This window comes from Salvelinus fontinalis, chromosome 13 (assembly GCF_029448725.1).
Source record: "Salvelinus fontinalis isolate EN_2023a chromosome 13, ASM2944872v1, whole genome shotgun sequence".
Taxonomy (NCBI): domain Eukaryota; kingdom Metazoa; phylum Chordata; class Actinopteri; order Salmoniformes; family Salmonidae; genus Salvelinus; species Salvelinus fontinalis.
The window spans coordinates 9,904,856-9,931,243 of NC_074677.1; the positions used below are offsets into that span (position 1 = coordinate 9,904,856).

At 41.4% G+C, this 26,388-nt stretch overlaps 1 protein-coding gene across 1 annotated transcript in view; it reads left to right on the plus strand.

Annotated features, from left to right (window-relative positions):
- The window catches only part of LOC129869115 (uncharacterized), a 138,230-nt gene extending 118,010 nt beyond the window's left edge, over positions 1 to 20,220 (plus strand). The window contains exons 9-18 of the mRNA XM_055943618.1: positions 6 to 125; positions 767 to 843; positions 1,185 to 1,360; positions 1,758 to 1,986; positions 2,380 to 2,458; positions 3,424 to 3,723; positions 7,432 to 7,738; positions 9,483 to 9,625; positions 15,296 to 15,510; positions 18,425 to 20,220. Coding sequence (XP_055799593.1) covers positions 6 to 125; positions 767 to 843; positions 1,185 to 1,360; positions 1,758 to 1,986; positions 2,380 to 2,458; positions 3,424 to 3,723; positions 7,432 to 7,738; positions 9,483 to 9,625; positions 15,296 to 15,510; positions 18,425 to 19,265 — 2,487 coding nt within the window. The 3' untranslated portion in view covers positions 19,266 to 20,220. The remainder of the gene's footprint in view (positions 1 to 5; positions 126 to 766; positions 844 to 1,184; positions 1,361 to 1,757; positions 1,987 to 2,379; positions 2,459 to 3,423; positions 3,724 to 7,431; positions 7,739 to 9,482; positions 9,626 to 15,295; positions 15,511 to 18,424) is intronic.
- Positions 20,221 to 26,388: the final 6,168 nt, after the last annotated feature.

Consider the following 26,388-nt stretch of genomic DNA (forward strand, 5'->3'; position numbering starts at 1 on the left):
CCAAGGTAAACCTGGACTTGGCTTCACTCTTGGACAGTGACGACAAGAAGCACAAAAACAAGAGAGGGGTCCTGCCCAAGCACGCCACCAACATCATGCGCTCCTGGCTCTTCCAGCACCTCATGGTTAGCTAGCAACATTTCAGTGTTCATATCAATGTTAATGTGTTGGAGTTAATCAAAAGAGGGCCATCGCACTCTCAAAAAGTTTTTTGGTGCATAAAACTGTTGTATCCAGATAAGCAAAACATTTGATGGAAAAGTAAAGTAAGCTTTATGCAACATATTTTTGAGTGCAGAACCTTCACATTTTTTTCTGATGTGCTGCTGAACTGGTAACAGGGCCAATATTCATCTGTAGTCCATGGGTTAAGCTATGGAGGAAGATATTGAGAAGAGTCGAGTTATGGAGGAAAAGCGGGGTGAAGGGTTTAGAGCTGAAAATGTTAGGGTTATAGCTGTGTATGACTGAGGGCCCATCTAGAAACAGCCCCTATAGCTTCTACACCAATAGGCACTAGGGATCTGAATGAATTGAGTAGGTATAAGCAAGATGGTAGTTCCACCCTGTCTGATAGGCTGAGGATTTTTGTAAGGTGTAAAATAGGTAAACAGGTTAGACTGAGAAGTCAGCGTGAAGATGGTAAGGGTTAGGGATGAGAGGTGCGAGTGGAGGGTTTGAACTATTAATTCACAACAATTCTAATTGAAATTGATTCAACTTTACTGATGGCACTCTAAATATCTTATATCTTTCCCTTTTGTAGCATCCCTACCCAACAGAGGACGAGAAAAGACAGATTGCAGGACAAACCAATCTCACCTTATTACAGGTCAACAACTGGTAAGATTGTAATACTACTACTGCCAATGCAATATGACATGAAAATCAACTGGCTAAAAGTATGGATGAAATTAATAGTGAATGATGATGAGTTCAAACTTCAGTCCTTTGCTCTACCACCTAATGGTGATTCACAACATATTGGCGCCATCTACTGGTCTAAAAATGCTCTCAGTATCATAGAGTACAAAACCCTTACAGAGAAAAAAATTCTGTCTCTATGTTTCTCTTACACTTGTCTCTTTGTCTTTTTATGTGTCTATTTTCCTTCCCTCTCCCTCCCCTCTCCATCTCCCTCTCTGTCCCTCTCTTTTTTTCTCTCTCTCTCTCACAATCTCTAGGTTTATCAATGCCCGCAGGCGCATCCTCCAGCCCATGCTGGATGCCAGTAACCCAGACCCAGCTCCCAAGGCTAAGAAGATGAAGTCCCAACACCGTCCAACCCAGCGCTTCTGGCCAGACTCCATTGTGGCTGGAGTCTTGCAGACACATGGACCTCACTCTAATAACGCCGACAGTACGTCACTAAACCATTCAAACATTCTGTCCATGTCTGTTTGTCTGTTTCAACACTCTAGACAAAAATTGGTTGAGTCAACATGGTTCGCTTGTAATTTCAACATAGTTTCCTCGTTATTTCAACCTACTTTATCAAGGGAATCATTTTGCATCAATGTGCATGGTTAATGTGCACATACACACTCAATAGTCATGGATCTTTAAAGCAATGGATCAGCAAAATACAGTGAATATTGGCATGGCTATATAGATTCCACCACATTATACCAGTCCATTATTTTTAAAACCATGAGGGGGATTGAATGAGTTCATCATTTAGATGAGAAGGGTAGAGAATCAAAGGCCGTTATAGTGTGTTAACCCTGCGTTGCTTGCTTCTCCTCCTTCTCATACAGACCCCCTAGGCTTTGACAGCCTCCAGCCCCTGTCCTCTGTCTCAGCCACACTGTCCATGCAGCAAGCCATGCTCGGGGGAACCGATGACTCCATGGATGGCACAGAGGAAGAGGAAGAGGAGGAAGAAGAGGAAGGGATGGAAGAGGAGGAGGAAGAGGAGGATGAGGAGGAGGAAGAGATCGAGGGAGGAAGGAGAGATCTGGGCATGGAACACAGAGAGGGACTCGAGTAATGAGAGATGTTAGAGGACTACCTTTTGACCTTTTGACACCTGGGTTGTGTTCATTACTCACCAAATGGAAGAACATTTTGACAGATTTCTCCAATAAGAAACAGTCATTTTCAATTTCTGTTGCCCTAATGCACACAACCGAGCCCATACACAAAAGAAAATGCTGGGTTGTTTGGATGACCCAACTTCTGGGTTGCAGGCATTGGGTCACATAGATTGGTTGTTTTCTTTGAAAAAAAACAAGATTGGGTTGTTGATGCTGGGTTATTAAGATATGACCCAGCGGGTCAGATCAGAAGACTGGAGGCGTAGCCTGCATATAGTTATTTTTGGGCACCCGTGAGAGTAAATGTCATTCTGGTTCATCTGTTCTGTTATCACATGTTAAGGTTGAACACGGACAGTTTTGTAGCTTTAATGAGGCTTACAAAAGTGCATGAGTTCCTTGAGCTTATGCAAATTCCAATGGTAAGATAGTTACCACTTTGTTACAATATGTAAATAACATTTTAGAATATGTAATTTGCAAAAATAGTCAAGTAAAATAGACATGTACAATGTACAAACATAACATGATGAACAGGTAATAAAGTTACTCTCATAGGTGGCCAAAAATAACTATCTGAAAGCCACGCCCCTAATAAGCCCCACCTCCAGAAAAAAGACTCAGCTACTGGGTCAACCCAGCATGAAAGTGAATAACTTAAATAAATTAAATCCAAATTTATGGTAAAATTAACCCATGTTAGGGTAATCCCAACAACCAAACATGTTTGGTTATTCACGCAACCCAACTGGCTGGGTCAAAATAAATATGTTAAATATTTACCCAGTGCTGGGTTACCAAATAGGGTTGTTTTTAACCCAGCATTATTTAGAGTGTTCTCTCCCACTACAACCCACACCTTCATTCAAACTCACCCCTTGACCAGCCCCTAGATTCAGGCCATAGACACACCTCGAATGGGCTTTTTGTTTTTTCTACCATGGATGTCTGTCTAGAAACTACAGATCCGTCCCATCAGAACTCTTAAGACTGAAGAGCCTATATGAGGTTGAAGGTGTCCTAAAATGGACACCATACTATGTGGACTAGTGGGTCACCCCAATCCTCTTATGTTTTATTACAGACAACATTGATGACAATGACAATGAAGAAAACTATGAGTTGCTGTATGTGAGTTGATTGTGAGCTGTACTGTAGGTCTATACCTGGCCATCACGTTGGGTTCCATGCTTTGGTATCATCGATGCCTTAGTCCGTTTCAATGACTCTTTGGTTCTCAGGTTGACTCCATTGACTCCATAAGCACGATGTGGTCATACTTTTTTCCACGCAAGTTTTCATGACATTGATGATGAGCGATTATTTGTTGCAACAAAATTGATGTTTTCAGGTATGATAAAAAAAGTCTGAGGCTGCGGATCCGTAGGTAACCGCCCCCTTCTCGCCCCTGCCCCGCCCTGCCCCGCCCTGCCCCGCCCTGTCCCGCCCTGCCCCGCCCTGTCCCGCCCTGCCCCGCCCCGCCCTGTCCCGCCCTGCCCCGCCCTGTCCCGCCCTGTCCCGCCCTGCCCCGCCCCGCCCTGTCCCGCCCTGTCCCGCCCTGCCCCGCCCCGCCCTGTCCCGCCCTGTCCCGCCCTGCCCCGCCCCGCCCTGTCCCGCCCTGTCCCGCCCTGCCCCGCCCCGCCCTGTCCCGCCCTGCCCCGCCCCGCTGGATCCCCAGGAAACATCTGTACCATGTTCTGCACATGTTTTTCTTTACCTACAGTATAATTTACGCACACATTTTTGTGGTTATCCTCCCTTGATATTTCTTACTGTCAGTCATGAATGATAATCTTTCAAGTTTTACCGGTGAAACGTCCATGCAGCATCTGCATGCCAATCATTTGATCTCAATCAGTTTCATGGGAATATGCATTTAGATCTTCTTAGTTATGTACAGTGTTGTTTCGAATTATGTACAGTGAGTGAATTTTAGAACAGATGGAGTTAACAAACTGTAGCATATCTGTGTTTTGTTTCAAATAAAGCACATATTTTGCCTAGAGGCGCACGCTGTTCATTCGAGAAAATGATATAACCATTCTGTTATATACAATACTATCATTATGTGATCTTGCGGACATTGATTCAGCTTTGATTTAACTTTATTAAACGAGCACCGTTCACCAGAGTAGCCTGTTCTCTAGAAGTAAAGCAGACTGCAGAGACTGTGCGTAAATAGAGAATCCCGCACATGCGCCTAAGTTGTGGGACCTTAAACCCCCAGGAAGAAAAATCCAGTAAAAGTCGGATCTGCAGCCACTCCTCAAAAAAACCATTTAATTATTTGCATCTATGAGCAAAAACGTTTCCAGTAACCTGACAGCACAAAGTGTGTATATTAGATTTGTGACATTTGTGTTATGTTGTTGAAGGCTTGCATATTTATGATGTTCTTTCTTAGAGCTCTCAGAAGGCGGTTCAAGCGGAACCTTCTTTGTAGAAGGCACAAAGTTACTGTTGTGACGTTCTGGAGGTCTTGCAATTGCGTGAATCTGAGTTATCGAAGATACTGATGGCCAGTCAAGCTGACAAAATCTCTAGACTGTAAAAAATGTCACATTGAGAATTCACATGACAAACAAAATACTGCCCTGGTAAGTGTCTCATTGAGTTAAAGAAAAACACACCAACATGGAGAGAGGTGATGTCCTCAATTCATATTAACTGACAACCTTTGCAAGAAAAATTCAATTTGAAGCAGAAGCCTGGAGATTTAAAGAGAATAGTTAAATTCCTGCCATATCTTTTACGTGAAGGATTTGAAGAAACTGTGAAAACTAATTTCAGCTCTCTTTTTGTGCTAAATGAAATCCACAAAATGGAGTCACCTATTTCTGATGTGATGTCTTGAAAAGAAAAACCTGTTCTTGAATTTTCCTTGGTCTTTGTGAAGTATGTTCTTCATTATTCATTTTCTTGATTGCTTATTTTTTTAAATGGTTCTTCCAGCGCAAGTGACAATAGGCGATTTTTTTTATTTTCGTTTGTACACATTAATGTCATAATCTATTCTGTTTCAATAGACCATTTTTAATAATTAAAGATATAAAGCTACTCGTTTGAGTATCCTTTTGAGGCAGAAAAATGTGTACAGTTCCATTTGTGTGCATATGACATTGATCGCACATCTTGAGCATACAGTGTACATATTAGGACAGGCTTAGTCTGAGCCTATTATAGAAACTGTATGAGTATGACACAGTGAATGTGTGAAGTTTTGTGTCATTATACATCATAACAGCATCTTGACAGTGTAATAGCCCCAGCCCTCCTCCCTGTCTCCAGATTAGGAAATACAATCCAAATAGCTGTGAATGATGATGTCATATTTCAGTACCCTTATCTGTTGTGGTGGTTGTTCTATCTACATCACTCAGAGGAAGCACATTGTGAAGGCACTAAAGATAACCCCACATGTTGTCATGAATGTGTGCCTGTTGCTCATTGATAAGTCTTGCTCTAGTGCTCCTGTCAGAAAAGTTCACCCCAGTCACACTACCTGTTGCAGGCTGACACTAACCCAACGCTGGGCCTCTGCTTTGCAAACAAGAAAGACCACAAGAGTTCCAAGTATTAGAGAATAACCACAGCTCTCCATGTTTTTAACTGAATCCTGCCGTAAACGAACTACCCAAATTACAGATGACTCTCAGACCAAACGGCCTCAATGTAGAGAAACCTCTTACATTTTCTTTGTCTTATATCCCACTCACCGGTTGTTAATCAAGCCTATGATTTGGGTACCACACAGATGTCTTCCCAGCTTTTCATTTGTGTGATCCATATAAATACAGATTATCACTTCACATTTGCTGAATATGATACAACTAAGATCTTCTGTAGATCGCCATTATACATTGATTTCAGACATTCTGCAGTTTATCACTGGTATGCACACACACACAAACTTGGACGCACGTACAGTACCAGTCAAAAGTTTGGACACAGCATTATTCTACAATGTAGAAAATAGTAAAAATAAAGAAAAACCCTTGAATGAGTAGGTGTGTCCAATTTTTTGACTGGTACTACATCCATATCCCCCCCCCCCCCCCCCCGGGCGGGCTGGCACCTGTGTCTCACTGGGCTATGGCTCCAGCAAACCTACGGCCATTGGTACTTTTTAGCTTGCATTTACATAACAATGACTAACTGTGAACTTTTAATATTTTGTTTTTACACAGAGGCTAATGGCTTCTAGCAAAGTAACTGTTTTGATTCTGCAGAGGTTGTTGATTCTGCTCTTCACAAGTCTTCACTGTCAGCCCTAGCTATGGGAACAAAAGTTTCCACAGTATAACATACGGGTGTATACATTAGTGTAACACGGGTGTTACAGTCAGAAAGGAGCATAAGGTTATCAGTCCCATCAGCAGTACTGAAATAGCTGTAGCAGACAGAGCCTAAATGTAACTGCCATCCTCCATACTATGCGCTAGAAGCACCATCTCTGGAGCCAACCTGAGGTAGAAATAGGAAGGGAAATGAAAGAGGCAGGAAAAGCCACTGGTGCTGGGGCCTTGTTTGAAGTGGTCTGCTGCCATGGCAGTCAAGAGCATGGTTGGAACATCAGTGGATAGCAAGGGCAGTGTCTCATAGGTACACACATGCACACGTAAGTCCAAACACACACACACACACACACACACACACACACACACACACACACACACACACACACACACACACACACACACACACACACACACACACACACACACACACACACACACACCCCCGCTCCCTACTGCCATCTGGGCTCCAGCACACAGCAACAGTGGTCCCTTGTAATTAGACCCATAGACCCAGGAGCCAGGCCCAGTCCAGCCCAGTCCCAGCCTCTCATTTAGCAGGGCCCTCGTGGACTATTTAAGGGCCTCGCCAACACAGCTCTGGTCTTCAGAGGTCCGTTTGGTTCAGTTGTCTCACTGCATTTAATTTCTGGATTTCCATCCTCCAGTCACCGGTCACTGGAAAGAGCAGGCAGATTGAAGGTAACGTGGAGGCTTTTTTATTATCATGATTTAAAGCCTGTTGACATTTAGGGAGCTAGAGGTGCGTAGAATAAGTGGTATTTATTTCAATGGTTTAAATGACTGATGTATGTTTGGTATTTACCTTATGGTGGTACAGTATTGTCAAATGAAGAGAAATATCTGATACCATTTGTCTCTTCTCATCCTTAGCCATAGTTTAGCATACAGTTATGATTCCGTCACACAAAGAATACCAGTTTTAATTCTCAAATTGGACATCAAAACTATACATGGGCAATCTGAAATATGTATCAATAATTAAAGAATACAAAGTACTGAATACAAAGTACATTCTAATATGCTACAGGGTAGGACATCTATTTTCCCTAGCTAACCCAAAAACTCTTGGTTGTTAGTTGGGATTAGATCGTGCCCAGGCTAAAAACTCTTCATGCTCCATAGAGCTTAGTGCTATCAAGTCTCAGTGGACTCAGGTTGGAGTAAATCCAACATTTTTCTGTCCCTTTCTAGGCCCCAAGATGTCCATCGCTAATGCAGCTGCCCAGGCCATGCTGTCAGACGCCCTGCTACGCGACGGCGCTGGCGGCAGCCGCATCGGTCACCTGGAGCTGGAGCTGCCACTTGACAAGGTCATCAAGTTTGTGTCCGTGGGGCTGCCCTTACTGCTGGTGTCCATGGCCTTCGCTCGCGAAATCTCCATCGGTCAGTCAGTCTGTCTCTCTCCCTCCCCTTGTTTTGCTGCACATTTGGCCCATTATGAGATATTCATTTTCTTTCCTCTCTTTTTGCCCATCGTTTCCTTTTCTGTGTTATTTTTTCTTTTCTCACACCTCTTTTGTCCCATGTATCATTGTGTCATCTGCCTCATTATCTTTTCCTTTGCCTCATGTTTCTCTCTCTAGTCTCTTCTCTCTAGTCTTTTCCCTTCACTGTGGGGGAGTGAGAACCTGTGTTTAGGCTATTCGATTAACTATTCAAAAAGTTCATTCAAACGCCTCTCATGAATTGCAGCAGTATCCTATTATTTTCAATGAAGTCTTTACATGTATTCATAGCATTTACCTTTGTTTCCTGATTTGAGTTGACATGTACTGGACCCCAACCTTGGTCAACTGCAGCAACAACACTAACACACAACAATGTGTGTGGTAGCGGCAGCCATAACAGGCTACGTACAGACAAGCTTATTTCCTCGTTTCATTGACATTGAGCTAACGATCGTCTTCCTACGGAGCTGGCCTATAATCAGCCGCTACAGATGCTTAAAGGAAGGGGGATGATTGAGAGCAGCGTTCACCGACGCCGCATTGCTCGGTAATTACAGGCAACCTGCTGTTTTTGCAGCTCTCTATCGAAGTCAAATGATAGGATATGTTAATTAACTGGAAGATGTTGCAAAACGGAAAACAGTCTAGGAACAGTTGATGGATCTTGGCCCTTCTTATCTGGTTTGTTTTCTGCTTTATCTTTCGTTCATTGTCTGGTTGGTGTGTTGTGTGTGTTGTGTGCACCTGCGGCTGCAGACAAGATTTCTGCCACAGCTACACATAGCTGGGTGAGAAGGAGCCCTTGTTGTACAATGTGTAACAAGCAAGATAGGGATGGCAATAGGGGTTCTTTGTCAAACTGTCTGTGGTAGAAGGAACATGCTTTGTTGCTGTCAGTGTTCCCTTGTAACCTGACGGTCTTGTTAAATAGTCTATCCAGCTATCTCAATTTACTAAAAGACACGCACACACACACACACACACGCACACACACACACACGCACGCACGCACGCACGCACGCACGCACGCACGCACGCACGCACGCACGCACACACACACACACACACACACACACACACACAGTTTCACATCTACATTGTGTTACATGTAATCTGTCCATGAACAGTAATGACATACTAACATTATGGGCGCAGCATAAGCCTTCTGCATGTCCTGTCAGTAAATTTATGGTTGCATGAGCTTCTTTTAGGAGACTCTCATGGATGTGGAGGCTGTCTATAAAAATAGGCGTCCGGCATTTAACTCAGGGTTTCCTCTGAAGCGCAAGGGGCACGCCCGTCGCCCTACCATGCCCTCCCGGCACTGCTGTAGGGGAGATAGACTGACGGGAAGGGTGTGGACCCCTGGCTCTGTGGTTCAACCATCTGTATGGTGGAGCTGGCTGGGCTCGGTCCTGAAAAACCCTTACACATTAGTAGAGTAATACCACCCTATTTTAAAACCCAGTTTTCCATTTAGAAACATATGATTTAGATTTTTTTTACATTTCTGCTTCTGGAAAAGGGACACGTACACATTAAGGACTCTCTCTCTCTCTCTCTCTCTCTCTCTCTCTCTCTCTCATTTATGCCTATGCAAGTATGTTATGTGTGTGCACATGCATGCATCTTTATGTCATCGTAATACCTTTACAAAATAGTTAATGTTTTTCCTCTAGGCCCACAGATCAGCTGTTTCCCCCCCAATAACTTTACAGCCAAGCAGGCAGCCTACGTGGACACGTACTGCTGGGACTCCCTGATGCACCATGAGTTTGACACAGATGGAAACTTTGAGGAGCGATCCCTCTGGGTGCACAAGGTAAAGCTCTGTTATGTTCTGATGGAACGAGAGACATTTGCACACACCTTAAAGTGGAGCTGACAGTGTTTTAACTACTTTGCAGATATGAAAATGCAGATATGCTCATAGGGCGGCGCACAATTGGCCCAGCGTCGTCCGGGTTTGCCCGGGGTAGGCCGTCATTGTAAATAAGAATTTGTTCTTAACTGACTTGCCTAGTTAAATAAAGGTTAAATAAAAAAAATAAAAAAATAATAAAATGAAACAAACGATCATAAGGTCAGTCATAAATATCAAATTCCCAGTGTATGTTACTAAACCAACTTTATAAGAGGTTCTCAACATTTCATGACGTAGAGTAAGGCATTGTTGGCAGAATAGATGTATACAGTTCAATGCATTATCAATATAATTCACCAATACATTTCTTGGTAGTCCAACAAATATTGCTATCAGGTTGTAAATCACAGCTGGCCTGGTGCATTGTTTGCTGCCTCCAGCCAATCGGGATTCAGTTTCAATGAGTCAATCTTTAGGACAAAAACAGACGAATGTAACGAAGGCTGGGAATGTCAATACAATCAACCTAGCAAAGGGCAATGTCAGTCATAATGTGGCTAATAGGCTAGCTTGTCTATTTATAAAGCTATTTATTTAGTAAACCAAAAACACAGAGCCTAACGGTTCTGGGATGATATTATTAGGTGAGTGGGTGAGCGGTGTCATTTGGTTTGCTAGCAAGAAATGTGAATCACTTTGTTACCTAGCTATGCTGAGCTTAATTGACTGTTAACATATCTCTGAGTTGTCAATCAAATGTACTTGGCATCGATCAAATGGGTGAGGAGGCAGGCAAGTTCCCATTCAGTTATTAAGACGTGGGTAGGGACAAGCATGCATTGGCAGGCAAGCTGCAGAAGGACAAACCGGCTACTATTCCCCATAATTTATCAGTGCAATTTTGACGGCCAACTACAAGCTGAAAATGTTTGAGAGGGTTTATCTACTGTTCCATTGTTAGATTTGTGCTCATCTCGTACTAGCCAACATTAGTTGTTTATCTTGTTGTTGTTGATGTGCATAGGCAACTGAGGGAGAGAGAGCATACCTGTTCGTGGTTGTTTGATCAATAGCGCTGTAAAGTTCACAAATGTAAGAGGACTCCCGTGGTATTTACATATAGTAGAAATACATTCAGGTGTATTTTGTGGCTTTTCGCGAATGCTTTCTAATGATCTAAAGTCGCGCTGTTGCTACTACCTGTAAACACACAGTCCAGTTCAAAGTGAATGATGGCAAGCCCGTTTGACAAATGCTTATTTGCATATTGGCCTACTCTAGCTCTGATTGTCTATGGCACACCGGTCTGTTTAGAGTCCATTCCTGGACAAGACTGACATGTTTTATTAGGTTTTATTTACTGCAGTGTCTATTAATTGTCCAAACGCATGGACGCTTTCCCAATCTATATTGCTATAGGAATATCACAAATGCCATCATTCCCAAACATTCTATGAAAGTATGAAAATGACCATATCTAAGTGGTATCATATTCTTCCTGGGGGTGTATATGAACAGATGTTTATAAGATGTCATGTTGCTAAAATGTTGTCAGTTCCACTGTGGCACAGGAAGGTAATGCAACTTATGTAAATGGTTGCTCTTTGTCAGGTGATGAAGACCATGGAAACATTGTTTCTGTCTTTGCCATGACAACAGTGTAATGTAAGTGGATCAGTGGAGGCTCCACAGAGGAGGAAGGGGAGGACCATCCTCCTCAGTGAATTTCATAAAAATAAAGTTGTAACACATTTAAAAAGTTATCCTTTTGAGATAAAACGATACGAAATATATTCACGTCACCAAATAACTGATTAAAACACACTGTTCTGCAATAAAGATCTACAGTAGACTCAACAGAACTCTGTAGGGTAGCACCATGGTGTAGCCAGAGGACAGCTAGCTTCTGTCTTCCTCTGGGTACTTTGACTTCAATACAAAACCTAGGAGGCTCATGGTTCTCACCCTTTTCCATAGACTTACACAGTAATTACAACTTCTGGAGGACGTCCTCCAACCTATCAGGTCTTGCAGCATAAACTGACATGTTGTCCACCCAATCAAAGGATCAGAGAATGACTTTAGTACTGAAAGCATAAGCTACAGCTAGCTAGCAATGCACTGCATAACATGTGGTGAGTAGTTGACTCAAAGAGAGAGAAAGACAATAGTTGAACAGTTTTTAAATGAATTTCTTCAAAAATGAAGGAGAAGCAATATATAGACAAAGAGATTGCAATTTTTTTTCACTTTAAGTTTCACTTATTTAGCTAACAAATGCAGCTACCTAATTCTTTTTCAATCTTCAAAATAGAAATGCTACCAATTTTTTTTTATTAAAACTTTACAAATGATGGAGTCACGCATGATTCACCTGTAACGGTCGTCTGATGAATAAGGAGTGGACCAAAGCGCAGCGTGGTAAGTGTTCATGATTTATTAATAAAACTGAACTCTAAATAACAAAACAACAAAGAGAACGAACAAAACCGAAACAGTTCTGTCAGGTGCAGAAACAGAAAACAGAAAACAACTACCCACAAAGCATCGGTGGGGAAAAGCTACCTAAGTATGATTCTCAATCAGAGACAACGATAGACAGCTGCCTCTGATTGAGAACCACACCCGGCCAAAACCAAAGAAATACAAAACATAGAAAATGAACATAGAACATAGGCTTTACGGCGAAAGCAAACCATGCGATTATCTGAGGACACCGCCCAGCACACAAATGCATAACAAATCATTTTCAACCAGGGAGTTGCGACACGAAAGTCAGAAATAGTAAATATAAATATAATATATGCCTTACCTTTGAAGATCTTCTTCTGTTGGCACTATAAAAGGTCCCAGTTACATTACAAATTGTCCTTTTGTTAGATCAAGTCCTTCTTTGTATCCATAAAACCTCAGTTTAGCTGGCGCACTTCAGTCAAAAATCCACTCTTTTTCCCTCCTTCAAAATGCATACAAATGAATCCCAAACGTTACCAATAAACTTATCCAAACAAGTCAATCAACGTTTATTATCAAACCTTAGGTACCCTGATATGCAAATAAAGGATAACATTTAAGACGGAGAATCGTTATTGTCTTTAACAAAGAAAAATACCAAAGAACGCGCTCTCATTCACACGCTTGAAAACACTACAGCCAAAATGGGAGCCACCTAGAAAAACTACAATTTCTAGCTAATTTTTCCAAAAACCAGCCTGAAACTCTTTCTAAAGCCTGTTGACATCTAGTGGAAGCCGTAGGAACTGCGATTGGGCACGATTCGCCCCTATTATAAAAGTGCCAGCCATTGAAATCAGTGGTAGGATGAAAATTATTTTTGGGGGGGATGGTTTGTCCTTGGGGTTTCGCCTGCCATTTCAGTTCTGTTTTACTCACAGACATTATTGTAACAGTTGTCGAAACTTTAGAGTGTTGTCTATCCAGATCTACTAATTATATGCATATCCTAGCTTCTGGGCCTGAGTAGCAGGCAGTTTACTTTGGGCACGCTTTTCATCCGGACGTCAAAATACCGCCCCCTATCCCAAAGAAGTTAAGATAGAAACCCATGAGGTTGCTGGCCCTTGCTACATATTCGTCGCCAAACCCACTGGCTCCAGGTCATCTATAAGTCTTTGCTAGGTAATGTTCTGTCTTAGCTCACTGGTCACGATAACAACACCCACCCATAGCACGTGCTCCAGCAGGTATATCTCACTGGTCATCCCCAAAGCCAATACCTACTTTGGCCACCTTTCCTTCCAGTTCTCTGCTGACAATGACTGGAACGAATTACAAAAAGCACTGAAGTTGGAGACTCATATCTCCCTCACCAACTTTAAGCATCAGCTATCTGAGCAGCTTACCGATTGCTGCAGCTGTGCACAGCCCATCTGTAAATAGCCCATCTGTAAATAGCCCATCCATCTACCTACCTCATCCCCATTTTGTTTTTATTTACTTTTTTTGCTCTTTTGCACACCAGTATTTCTACTTGCACATCATCATCTGCACATCTATCACTCCAGTGTTAATTTGCTAAATTGGAATTACTTCGCTACTATTGGCCTATTTATTGCCTTACCTCCTTACTCCATTTGCACACACTGTATATAGATTTTCCTATTGTGTTATTGACTGTACTTTTGTTTATCCCATGTGTAACTCTGTGTTGTTTTTTGTCGCACTGCTTTGCTTTATCTTGGCCAGGTCGCAGTTGTAAATGAGAACGTGTTCTCAACTGGCCTACTTGGTTAAATAAAGGTGAAATAGGAAAAAATATATATATATCTTATTAAAAGGGACGTTTAAAGATTTCTCCAGACATAACATTATTAAACAAAAATCAAATCAAACTTTATTTGTCACATGCGCCGAATACAACAAGTGTAGACCTTACCGTGAAATGCTTACTTACAGGCCCTTAACCAACAGTGCAGTTCAAGAATATTTACCAAATAAACTGAAGTTTAAAATAATAAAATAGTAACACAATAAAAACACTGTGACAAGACCTGAGGTTTCTGTTACTGAGGGGATTAGCAATTCATTTCAAAGCTCAGATGTGTCATTTTAGATGGGTTCTATATGTCACGCCCTGACTTTAGTTATATTTGTTTTCTTTATTTTTTGGTTAGGTCAGGGAGTGACAAGGGTGGTTTGTTTAGTTTTTGTATTGTCTAGGGGTTTGTGTCTTGTCTAGGGTTTTTGTTTATCTATGGGGATTTTGTATGGTCTAGGGGTAATTAGGTTTATGATGGCCTGAGTTGGTTCCCAATCAGAGACAGCTGTTTCTCGTTGTCTTTGATTGGGGAGCCTATTTAGGTTGCCGTTGTCCATGTTGGTTTTGGGGGTAGTTGTTTTCTGTTTTGTGTTGCTGCACCTTACAGGACTGTTTCGGTTGCGTTCATTCTCTTTGTTATTTTTGTTTAGTGTTCTGTTTTAATAAAATTATAACATGAACACTTACCACGCTGCGCTTTGGTCCGACTACTCTTCATTCAACGATGAAAATCGTTACACTATAAATATGTAATAAGTAGTTCTATAAATACTGGGCTGTCTAAGTAAGACATGAATCTCATGCTCATGGGTATAATGATGGAGTTAAACGTGTGCTGTGTCCATTTGTGTATTTTGGTGTATTTGGTGGACAGTCTGTTCAGATGAGGGTAAGGAGCTGTGTCACAAGCTTGTGCGGAGTGTCTGTGTTTGTCTGTCTGTGTGTTTCTTAGTTGTACAGTACACATTTATGGAGTTTTAGGTGTTCAACATGGAAAGTTAGGCAATATTGTGAGTAGATATGGAGAGAGATATGGAGCGCTGGATTTGTATCATTTGTTTGTACAGTAATCGTCATTACTTTAGAATTAAAAGTGCCTCTTGCTTCCTTAATGTCACAATGAGGAGCATCCGTTAAAGTCATTAATCTTCCTGATTTAAAATGTAGACTGTAAATCACTCTCTTTATCTACACCTCTCCTTCATTTCTTTTCTCTTATACTTTCACTCTTTCTCTCACTCTTTTTTCTGTTCTCTTCTCTTTCTCTCTACCTCTCCGTCCCCTCCCTTCCTCTTCATTTCTTTCTCACCTTCCCTCCTTTCTTTCCTCTCTCCCTCCCTCCCTCTCAGATGTTCCCGTACTCTCTGTTGGCTATGGCCATGATGATGTACCTGCCTGCCCTCATCTGGCGTTTCCTGGTCATGCCGTCGTTGGGCTCCGACCTGCTCTTCATCATTGACGAGCTGGACAAATCGTACAACCGCTCCGTGCGATTGGCTCAGAGCATCCTGGAGATGCGCCAGAACACCCAGAACCCCTTCACCTTCCAGGCCGAGCTTGAGAGGTGAGAGTGGATGTGGCAAGATTGTGGCAGAGATAGATCCAGACAGATTGGTTGAGGCAGGAATTTTGGACTGGGGAAGAGGGGAAGTAAGCAGGCTTAAAATGTATGTCTATTTTTATTCATTTGCACACAGGAAAATTTAAAACAATATGATGACGTTTAAATGCAAATTAAGAGATCATGTTCAGGAGAGGTAAAAAAAAAAAGACAATTGCTTCAAAGCAAATACATTGTCCTTAAACGTAAATCATTTTTTTAAATAAACGATTTTCCGTATATCCAATTACAATGATCTTAACATCATTTTGAATGTATACTACAACTTAATCTATCCAGTCATGTCATATTGCAATATAGTACTTAAATAAGCAACCTCGATAACATTTTAATTCTTCAAAAGCGTTTTGTGAGAATGGCAACATACTCCGACAGTCGTGCCAGTTCCTCTCCACTCTTTCATCACCTTCAAACCCTCAATATTTATGATATCGATCAACTTCAAGTCTGTTTATTTGTATTCCAGTTCAAAATAAATCTAATGCCTGTTTCTTTTCAAACTCATAAAAAATTGAAATTTCAAACTCCGGTTCATCATTATTCTACAAGATCTCCACACCCCTTTTTTCCGTAAAAGATTTGGTACATTTTCCATTACTTACAGGCCCTTCGGAAAGTATTCAGACCCCTTGACTTTTTCTACATTTTGTTACGTTACAGCCTTATTCTAAAATTGATGAAATTGTTTTTTTTCTTCTCTCATGAACCTACAAACAGTACCCCACAATGACAAACAAAAACAGGTTTTTAGACATTTTTGCAAATGTATTAACAATTAAAAACAGAAATACTGTATTTACATAAGTAATCAGACTTTGCTATGAGACTCGAAATTGAGCTCCGGTGCATCCTGTTTCCATTGATCATCCTTGAGATGTTTCTACAATTTGATTGGAGTCCACATGTGGTAAATCCTATTGATTGGACATGATTTGGAAAGGTACACACCTGTCTATATAAGGTCCCACAGTTGACAGTGCATGTCAGAGCAAAAAACAAGCTATGAGTTCGAAGGAATTGTCCGTAGAGCACAGGATTGTGTCGAGGCACAGATCTGTAGAAGGGTACCAAAACATTTCTGCAGCATTAGAAGGTCCCCAAGAACACAGTGGCCTCCATCATTCTCAATTGGAAGAAATTTGGAATCACCAAACCACCAATCCGCCTTTCTCCTATAACTGGCCGCCCGGCCAAACTGAGCAATCGGGGTACAAGGGTCTCGGTCAGGGAGGTGACCAAGAACCCGATGGTCACTCTGACAGAGCTCTAGAGTTCCTCTGTGGAGATGGGAGAACATTCCAGAAGGACAACCATCTCTGCAGCACTCCACCAATCAGGCCTTTATGGTAGAGTGACCAGACAGAAGCCACTCCTCAGTAAAAGGCACATGACAGCCTGCTTGGAGTTTGCCAAAAGGCATATAAAGATTCCCAGACCATGAGAAACAAGATTCTCTGGTCTGATGAAACCAAGGTTGAACTTTTTGGCCTGAATGCCAAGGGTCACATCTGGAGGAAAACTGGCACCATCCCTATGGTGAAGCATGGTGGTGGCAACATCATGCTGTGGGGATGTTTTTCAGCGGCAGGGACTGGGAGACTAGTCAGGATTGAGGCATAGATGAACAGAGCAAAGTACAGAGAGATCCTAAATGAAAACATGCTTCAGAGCGCTCAGGACCTTAAACTGGGGTGAAGGTTCACCTTCCAACAGGACAACAACCCTAAGCACACAGCCAAGACAACACAGGAGTGGCTTCGGGACAAGTCTGTGAATGTTTTTGAGTGGCCCAGCCAGAGCCCGGACTTGAACCCGATCAAACATCTCTGGGTCGACCTGAAAATAGCTGTGCAGCAACGCTCCCCATCCAACCTGACAGAGCTTGAGAGGATCTGCAGAGAAGAATGGGAGAAACTCCCCAAATACAGGTGTGTCAAGCCTGTACCGTCATACCCAAGAAGATTCAAGTCTGTAATCGCTGCCGAAGGTGCTTCAACAAAGTACTGAGTAAGGGTCTGAATACTTATGTAAATGTGATATTTCATTTTTTTCCATTTTTTAAATTAGCAAACATTTCTAAAAACCTGTGTCATTATGGGGTAATGTGTGTAGATGGAGGGAAAAACTATTTAATACATTTTAGAATAAGGCTGTAACGTAATAAAATGTCTAAAAAGTCAATGTGTCTGAATACTTTCCGAAGGCACTATTTACATACTGTAGGTCTGTTTTGTACTGTCTCCCAGACTACCTCAAGCACTGCAACAGCTTCAACTCCTTCAAATGCAAAATTAAAAAATATCTACTGGACATTTCATTCAATGACTCATCCAAATAATCTGATGCCTATATGTCACTCATGCTGATTATGCATTTTACTTAAATATCTTTTCTTTTTTTCTTATTTTTTTTATACCTCTGATCCATCATGTTTTTTTTCTTTGTGTGAATCTCCACCTATTTGAATCCGCTGTGTGGTGCTAGGAAAAAAAACTAAAGGTCCAGTCAGGGGGATCCCAGGCCCGAGTTTGGGAAACCCTGCCTTATACAATGATTTTTGAGTGGCAAACATGTTCCTGTTGTTTGTAATTGCCATGGCTGTGGCCATTAAGAAATATATCTTTGAGTTTCTATAAAAACAAAAGTAAGCTAATTACAGCTAAAAGTATCTGAAATGGAAACTGAAAACAAGACCCTATTTAGGCAGTTATGTGACTGACTATTTAAATCTTGAATACTATGATAAATGCTTTAGATACTCACACAACCTCCATTACCAAACATCAGAGCCAATAACATGAAAGTGTGTTTGAGCCAACTGTCCTCTAACCCCATCTCTTCCATGGTCTCTTTTCAGGGCCAAGCGGAAGCGTTACTTCGAGTATCCCCTGTTGGAGAGGTACATGCAGAGCAAGCACGGCTCCTACTTCCTGGTCAGCATGCTCTTTCTGCGCGGCTTCCTCTTGCTCACCTTCATGTCTGCCTCCTGCCTCTACCTTGTCTACTTCCACCTATCCGCCTTTCTCCAGGATGAGTTTAGCTGCTTTGTCCGCACCGGCTTGCTGCGCGACCAAAACTGGGTCCCAGAACTGGTCCAGTGCAAAATGACCGGTCAACTGGTCTTCCAGGTTATTAGCGTGGCTAACGGTGCTATCTACGTCCTTCTGGTACCTATCGTGCTGTTCAGCTTGGTCCGCCTCTTCTGTTGGGATACGACTCTATTGTCGGTCTACGAGGTTCTACCCGCATTGGGACTTAACAGCGGTCGCAAGCTGGGCTGCCCGCTCAACGACCTCAACGTTCTTCTGCTGTTTTTGCGAGCTAACGTGGCGCATCTGCAGTCTTATGGCAGGCTGAGGGCCGTATGCTCGCTGGCATCCCCGCAGATCGGGAAGGGGAATGGCGTGAAGGGCGCGGGGATGCTGACGGCAGAGGAGATCGAGGAGAGGGCCGAGGCAGCACAGGAGCTAGAGGAGGAAGTGGAGGAGCTGCAGGAGGAAGGGAAGCTCAACCTGGTGGATATCATGACCATTTTAGGAGCGGCCCGGGGAAACGCGTTCAACTGCACCGATTCCAGGCCTCTGGTGGAGGAGAATATGAGTCTGGGTACTGTAACTCTTATCTACACTCTCAAACGTATTCTGCTCGTGGGATTGTTCACCTATATTGTTTGGGATGTTCAGAAAATTATAAAATGATGGAGCTCTCTCTGTGAGACTGCAGATGATGTTCAAATTAAATAACGGATGGTGGTGTAAGCAGTTTTCATTGAATAGCCACTCTACTCTTACTGAATATTGGATGAGGAGGCAATAGTAGTAATGGACTTCACTTGAGATAGCAGTTTTGATTCAAACTTTTCCATCTACGCTGTGATACAAAAATGCTTTCCACAAATATTAACTGTCCACAAATGGTTTTCTTATACATGTACTACTATACCAGTAGGCCTAATATAAATAAGTACTACATGTTAGAGAGTTTTTCCTCAGGACTGGAAAGCCTATAATTCTAAAAGAGGCTTTTATTAGGAACTACAGCAAGAGAGCAGATACAATTAGTGGTCATTCCCACTCCTAACTCCCCTCTCTGTCTCCTTACAGAGCCAAACCACCAGGGGTACCATGAGTTGAAGGAGACTGCATCATGTAATCGTTACTAAACCACGAATTGACTGAACCATCAATGTGACACCAATTGAGGGGTGGGGGTGGGGGGTCAAAAAGACAACCTGGGAGAGAAGCGAGGGAAGGGGTTCTGTATCCAGAGAAGTTGTTCCAAAAAGCCTCCATTAGAATTAAAAGCTTGGTGGTTAACTTGAGCGTTGTTGTTTCTTTATGTATGACTGAGCTTCTGGGTCGTTGTGACTCAACTTAATTTCAACCTCAGATTTCCTACTTTTCTTTATGGTTATGCTATTTACTATACTTGATTTTGTGATTTGTCAGCAAGGAAAGTTGTATGTGTTGAATGTCAACCAGTAACATTTTGTTTGTTCTATGTCAACAGATATCAATGTAATGAATAAAGTTATTTTTCTGACTTGTGTTGAATGGCTCAAGTGCAACATTTCCCTCACCACTTGTGAATCACATTGTAAATTAATTGCCTCGGAAAATATGTGATTATTTAATTGAATAAAATACATTTTAAAACTGCTCACTCTAAAAAATGCTTATTTTATGTAAACATTCTGCGCTGAAATATTTGCTGCAATTTGAGCACCTTTTGTAATTAAAATAAGAAACGTTTATGTATCTTGTCTTCACTGATGTTTTGAGCGCTTACACTTTTAAACTCTAAACTGGATTATTCTTCTCTTACGCACCCCACATCTGATATTTACTAGAAAGATAAACACAGACTCTTATTTTCCTCTTTACTAAATTGTAATACAATTATATTAAATTCATATTCTTATCCTACACCCAGTCCTGACTGAAAGGGCCACCAAAATTGCACCTTCAACATTCACTCATTTATAGTTAGTGGGTTACGAAATTACCCAGGGTTGGGTTGGGAAAACCAGGGTTGGGTTGGGAAAACCAGGGTTGTGTTGGGAAAACCAGGGTTGGGTTGGGAAAACCAGGGTTGGGTTGGGAAAACCAGGGTTGGGAAAACAGGGTTGATAATGTAGGGGTTGAAGAAAGTTTCACATATTTGCTGCCCAATGTGGTCTGGTGTGCTGAGATGGCATTTTGAGCTGCAATGTCAGATATCCTGCAAAGACTCTGCTTTAGGTCTTGTCCCATATGGCACCCTACTCCCTATATACACTCTTAGAAAAAAAAGCATAGCGGACTACTTTTGACCGGGGCCCACAGGGCTCTTGTCAAAATAGTAAACTATGTAGGGGATAGGGTGTTGGGACATAATGTTAGTTGTGCAGCCATAGCCACATACCTAAAGATCCTTGCTGACCCACTCACACATAAAACCACCACTAAGTTCAAAGTGTGGAAACTACAATATGTTGCCCTGATTCAGATAATATATCATTGTATGCCAAGCATATAGGCTATAGACACATGCTGGTGAGCGAGGCTCTACATTACTTTGGTAACCATAATTCCTCAGCTGTACATGGCAACTGTAGGTAATGATTATTGAAATACGTAGGTAATGAAAAGAGACTGCCCATACGTAGTGTGTTTCAAAAGAGTTACCTAGTGTGTCTGCTGTGTAGTGATACAATTTCGGGAATCCTCTCCCTCAAGCACCCCACTCTGTTTTTTGTGTTGAATACAATTCCTCATATTAGCCATGGCAAAGACATCAGACGCCATAACACAGCCAGAGACCTTCATTATATCTCATGAATTGACACTGTAAATAGAGCTGCTCACTTTAGTCTATTTCAACCCGGGCTGGTATAGATTTGTATTGTTTCATATCACACATCTTGATGAAAATCCTCACAAACTCTCCACAATGTATCTGTCCCTAAATCCCTAAATCCTTTTTGGAATGATAAACAGAATTAAACAAGAGACATGATCTTTGGAATGTTATGATTACATATTTCCAAATGAACAAACAAATGAATAAATAAAAGCAAATCAATCAATCAGCCAATAAATCAATATAACAACCAAACTGCAATGGATTCATCAAAAGTTTTCCATGATGAAAACTTGTTTACTTCTCAACTTAAAACTTATTTGGGAACAGGGGCAGTATTGAGTAGCTTGGATGAATAAGGTGCCCAGAGTAAACTGCCTGCTACTCAGGCCCAAAAGCTAGAATATGCGTATATGCATATGGATAGAAAACAATCTGAAGTTTCTAAAACTGTTTGAATGATGTCTGTGAGTATAACAGAACTCATATGGCAGGGCAAAAACCTGAGAAAAAATCCAACCAGGAAGTGGGAAATCTGAGGTTTGTAGGTTTTCAAGTCTTTGCCTATTCCATATACAGTGTCTATGGGGTCATATTGCACTTCTTAAGGCTTCCACTAGATGTCAACAGTCTTTAGAACCTTGTTTCAGGCTTCTACTGTGAAGGGGGAGAGAATAGAGCTGTTTGACTAAGAGGTCTGGCAGAATGCCATGAGCTAAGTCAGGCGTGCGGCCGTGAGAGCGAGCTCTGTTCCTTTTCATTTCTAAAGACAAAGGAATTGTCCGGTTGAAACATTATTGAAGATTTATGATAAAAACATCCTAAAGATTGATTCTATATATCGTTTGACATGTTTCTATGAACTGTAATATAACTTTTTTGACTTTTCGTCTGAACTAATTACTCACGCACTGTGCATTTGGATTACTGGGCTAAACGCGCAAAAAAAAACGAGGTATTGGGACATAAATTATGGACTTTATCAAACAAAACAAACATTTATTGTGGAACTGGGATTCCTGGGAGTGCATTCCGATGAAGATCATCATAGGTAAGTGAATATTTATAACGCTATTTCTGAGTTTTGTGACACCTCTCCTTCTTTGGAAAATGGCTGTATGTTTTTCTGTTACTTGGCGCTGACCTAACATAAATCGCAAGGTGTGCTTTCGCCGTAAAGCCTTTTTGAAATCTGACACAGCGGTTGCATTAAGGATAAGTTTATCTTTACATTTACATTTACATTTAAGTCATTTAGCAGACGCTCTTATCCAGAGCGACTTACAAATTGGTGCATTCACCTTATGATATCCAGTGGAACAACCACTTTACAATAGTGCATCTAACTCTTTTAAGGGGGGGGGGGGGGGGGTTAGAAGGATTACTTTATCCTATCCTAGGTATTCCTTAAAGAGGTGGGGTTTCAGGTGTCTCCGGAAGGTGGTGATTGACTCCGCTGACCTGGCGTCGTGAGGGAGTTTGTTCCACCATTGGGGTGCCAGAGCAGCGAACAGTTTTGACTGGGCTGAGCGGGAACTGTACTTCCTCAGAGGTAGGGAGGCGAGCAGGCCAGAGGTGGATGAACGCAGTGCCCTTGTTTGGGTGTAGGGCCTGATCAGAGCCTGATCAGAGCCTGCTAAACACACTTTAATTGTGTGTTTAACTTCTTGCGACTACAGGGGGTGCTGTTTTCTCATTAGCATAATTGCATTACAGATTAAACGGCTTCCTACTAAATTCATTATCGTACAATATGCATATTATTACTATTATTGGATAGAAAACAGTCTCTAGTTTCTATAGGCGTTGGAATTTTGTCTCTGAGTGGAACAGAGGTCATTCTACAGCAATTTCCCTGACATGGAGTCAGATTTCACACATTTTGGCCCCTGATCTGGAGTCAGTTTTAAGGCCACTGTTATTGCTATGAGGATACGGACACTGCTTACGTCTTCCCCTGGATGCCTTTACGTGATGACGATTTGAATGGTGTCGATTGCCCAATCACAGCCCCTATGAAACAAAAACACGTGTAGGTAGGAACTTTTTCCCAGATGCGTAATGCGCGCGGAGGACACTGAACGGCTCTTCTTCCAAGATTTAGTGTAGCCAGTTATATTTTTCCGTACATGTTTCTACTCGTTATAGGAGTTAAAAACATCATAAGGTAGTTAATTTAAACCGTTTCATAGCAATTTATATCTGTTTAGTGCGATTTTGAGGCATTGCTTTGTTGTGCACTTTGACGCGCTGGCCACATTTCGGGCTCCCGGTCGTACGTTAGTGGGCATTTCGACGGACAAGTGGACATCTTTCGATCAAAAGAAGATTAGACCCAAGAAAGAATTCTTTGTACAAGATTCTGATGGAAGAACAGCTCACAGTAAGAACAATTTATGATGATAAATCGTGTTTCTGTCGATAAATGTTAAACGTTTATGTCGCCATCTTGTTTGCTATAGCTTCGCTTGGCGCAACCTGTATTGAAAAGTAAGGATAATTTAAAAAAATGTAAATCAGCGATTGCATTAAGAACTAATTTGTCTTTCGATTCCTGTCAACCCTGTATTTTTTAGTCAAGTATATGATTAGCTATTGATTAAACTAGATCACTCAAAGATGGCGACCGACTTTACCAGGCTTGTTTTGCTACTATTTTCATTGTATAACCACGTTTTTTTATGGCTAAATATGCACATTTTCGAACAAACTGTATATGTATGTTGTAATATGATGTTACAGGAGTGTCTTCTGAAGGATTCTGAGAAGGTTAGTGAAAAAATTAATATATTTTGGCGATGATATGATATCGCTCTCTTTGGCTAGAATCAGTGCTCGGGTAACGTTTGCGTATGTGGTATGCTAATATAACGATTTATTGTGTTTTCGCCGTAAAACACTTAGAAAATCTGAAATGTTGTCTGAATTCACAAGATCTGTGTCTTTCCATTGCTATGTGCTGTGTATTTTGAACAAATGTTTTATGATGTGTAAATGGGTAATACACGTTGCTGTCTGTAGTAATTCTAGGAGCTTTGGTGAGATTTGTGATGCTGGCTGCAATGGCAAACTATGATTTATACCTGAAATATGCACATTTTTCTAACAAAACCTATCCTATACCATAAATATGTTATCAGACTGTCATCTGATGAGCTTTTTTCTTGGTTAGTGGCTATCAATATCTTAGTTTAGCCGAATTGGTGATAGCTACTGGTGTTGAGAAAAAATGGTGGACAAAGAAAAGGGTGTCTTTTGCTAACATGGTTAGCTAATAGATTTACATATTTTGTCTTCCCTGTAAAACATTTTAAAAATCTGAAATGGTGACTTGATTCACAAGATCTGTATCTTTCTTTAGGTGTCTTGGACTTGTGATTTAATGATATTTAGATGCTAAAATTTAAATGTGACGCTATGCTAGCGATCAGTGTGAGGGGGGTGGGGGGGGATCCCGGATCCAGGTTTCAGAGGCAGTAAAAGTTAACACTAGTATCTTTTATCAATGTTTATGATGAGTATTTCTGTGATTTGATGTGGCTCTCTGCACTTTCACCGGATGTTCGTTTGAGACAATGCATTTCTGAACATAACACACCAATTTCAAATGAGGTTTTTGGACATAAAGATGAACTTTATCGAACAAAACACACATTTATTGTCTAACATGGAGTCCTGGGAGTGCCATCCGGTGAAGATCATCAAAGGTTAGTGATTAAGTTCAATGCTATTTCTGAGTTTTGTGACACCTCTCCTTCTTTGGAAAATGGCTGCATGTTTTTCTGTGACTTGGCACGGACCTAACATAATCGCAAGGTGTGCTTCCGCCGTAAAGCCTTTTTGAAATCAGACACTTTGGCTGGATTAATGAGAAGTTTATCTTTAAAATGGTGTATATTACTTACTTGTATGTTTGAGGAATTTTAATTATGAGATTTCTGTTGTTTTGAATTTGGCGCCCTGCAATTTCACTGGCTGTTGGTTAGGTGGGACGCCAGTGTCCCACATATCCCAGAGAAGTTAAGGCATATGTGTCACTGTAGCTTATCCTGTTTGGGCTGCAGGGGCAGTATTGAGTAGCCAGATAAAAGGTGCCCATTTCAAACGGCCTCGTACTCAATTCTTGCTCGTACAATATGCATATTATTATTACTATTGGATAGAAAACACTCTCTAGTTTCTAAAACCGTTTGAATTATATCTGTGAGTAAAACAGAACTCATTTGGCACAAACTTCCTGACCAGGAAGTGGAAAGTCTGAAATCGAGGCTCTGTTCTAGTTCCTGCCTATAAATGGGCATGATACGTATTAGTATACATGCACTTCATACACCTTCCCCTGAATGTCAAGAGGCGGTGAGAGAAGAAATTGAGTGTTTATCTTGGTCTGAAGTGGAATACAAGCTCTTTGTATGACGTGTCACCCATTTCCTGTTTTCAGGAAGGCGCGAGAAGGAACCTGGATTTGCCTTCTGATAAGCTGCCGTTATGGACGACTAATATCTCCGGCTTTGATTTTATTTGATACATGTGACCATATCATCGTAAAATATGTTTTTTCAATATAGTTGAATCAGATTATTGAAATTTTTTCGGGAGTTTCTCGGTGTTCCGTTCTCTTCCGTTTGTTGACATGAAGAGATTCGTGCCACTTGGCTAGTGTGCTTGCTAAATCGAGAGGGAAAGAGGCCGTTCTAAATCCAAACAACGATTGTTCTTGACAAAGGACCCCTTGTCCAACATTCTGATGAAAGATCAGCAAAAGTAGGAAACATTTTATGATGCTATTTCATATATCTGTCGTACATGTGAACTAGTCGTCGGCGCCCAGCTTTTGGGTACTCTAGCTATACCGAAGCTGGATGTCGTAATTAAGTTATTTTTAGAATTCTAACACGGCGATTTCATTAAGAACTAATGGATGTATCATTTCCTATACAACATGTATTTTTTTGTTATGTTTATGAATAGCTATTTGGT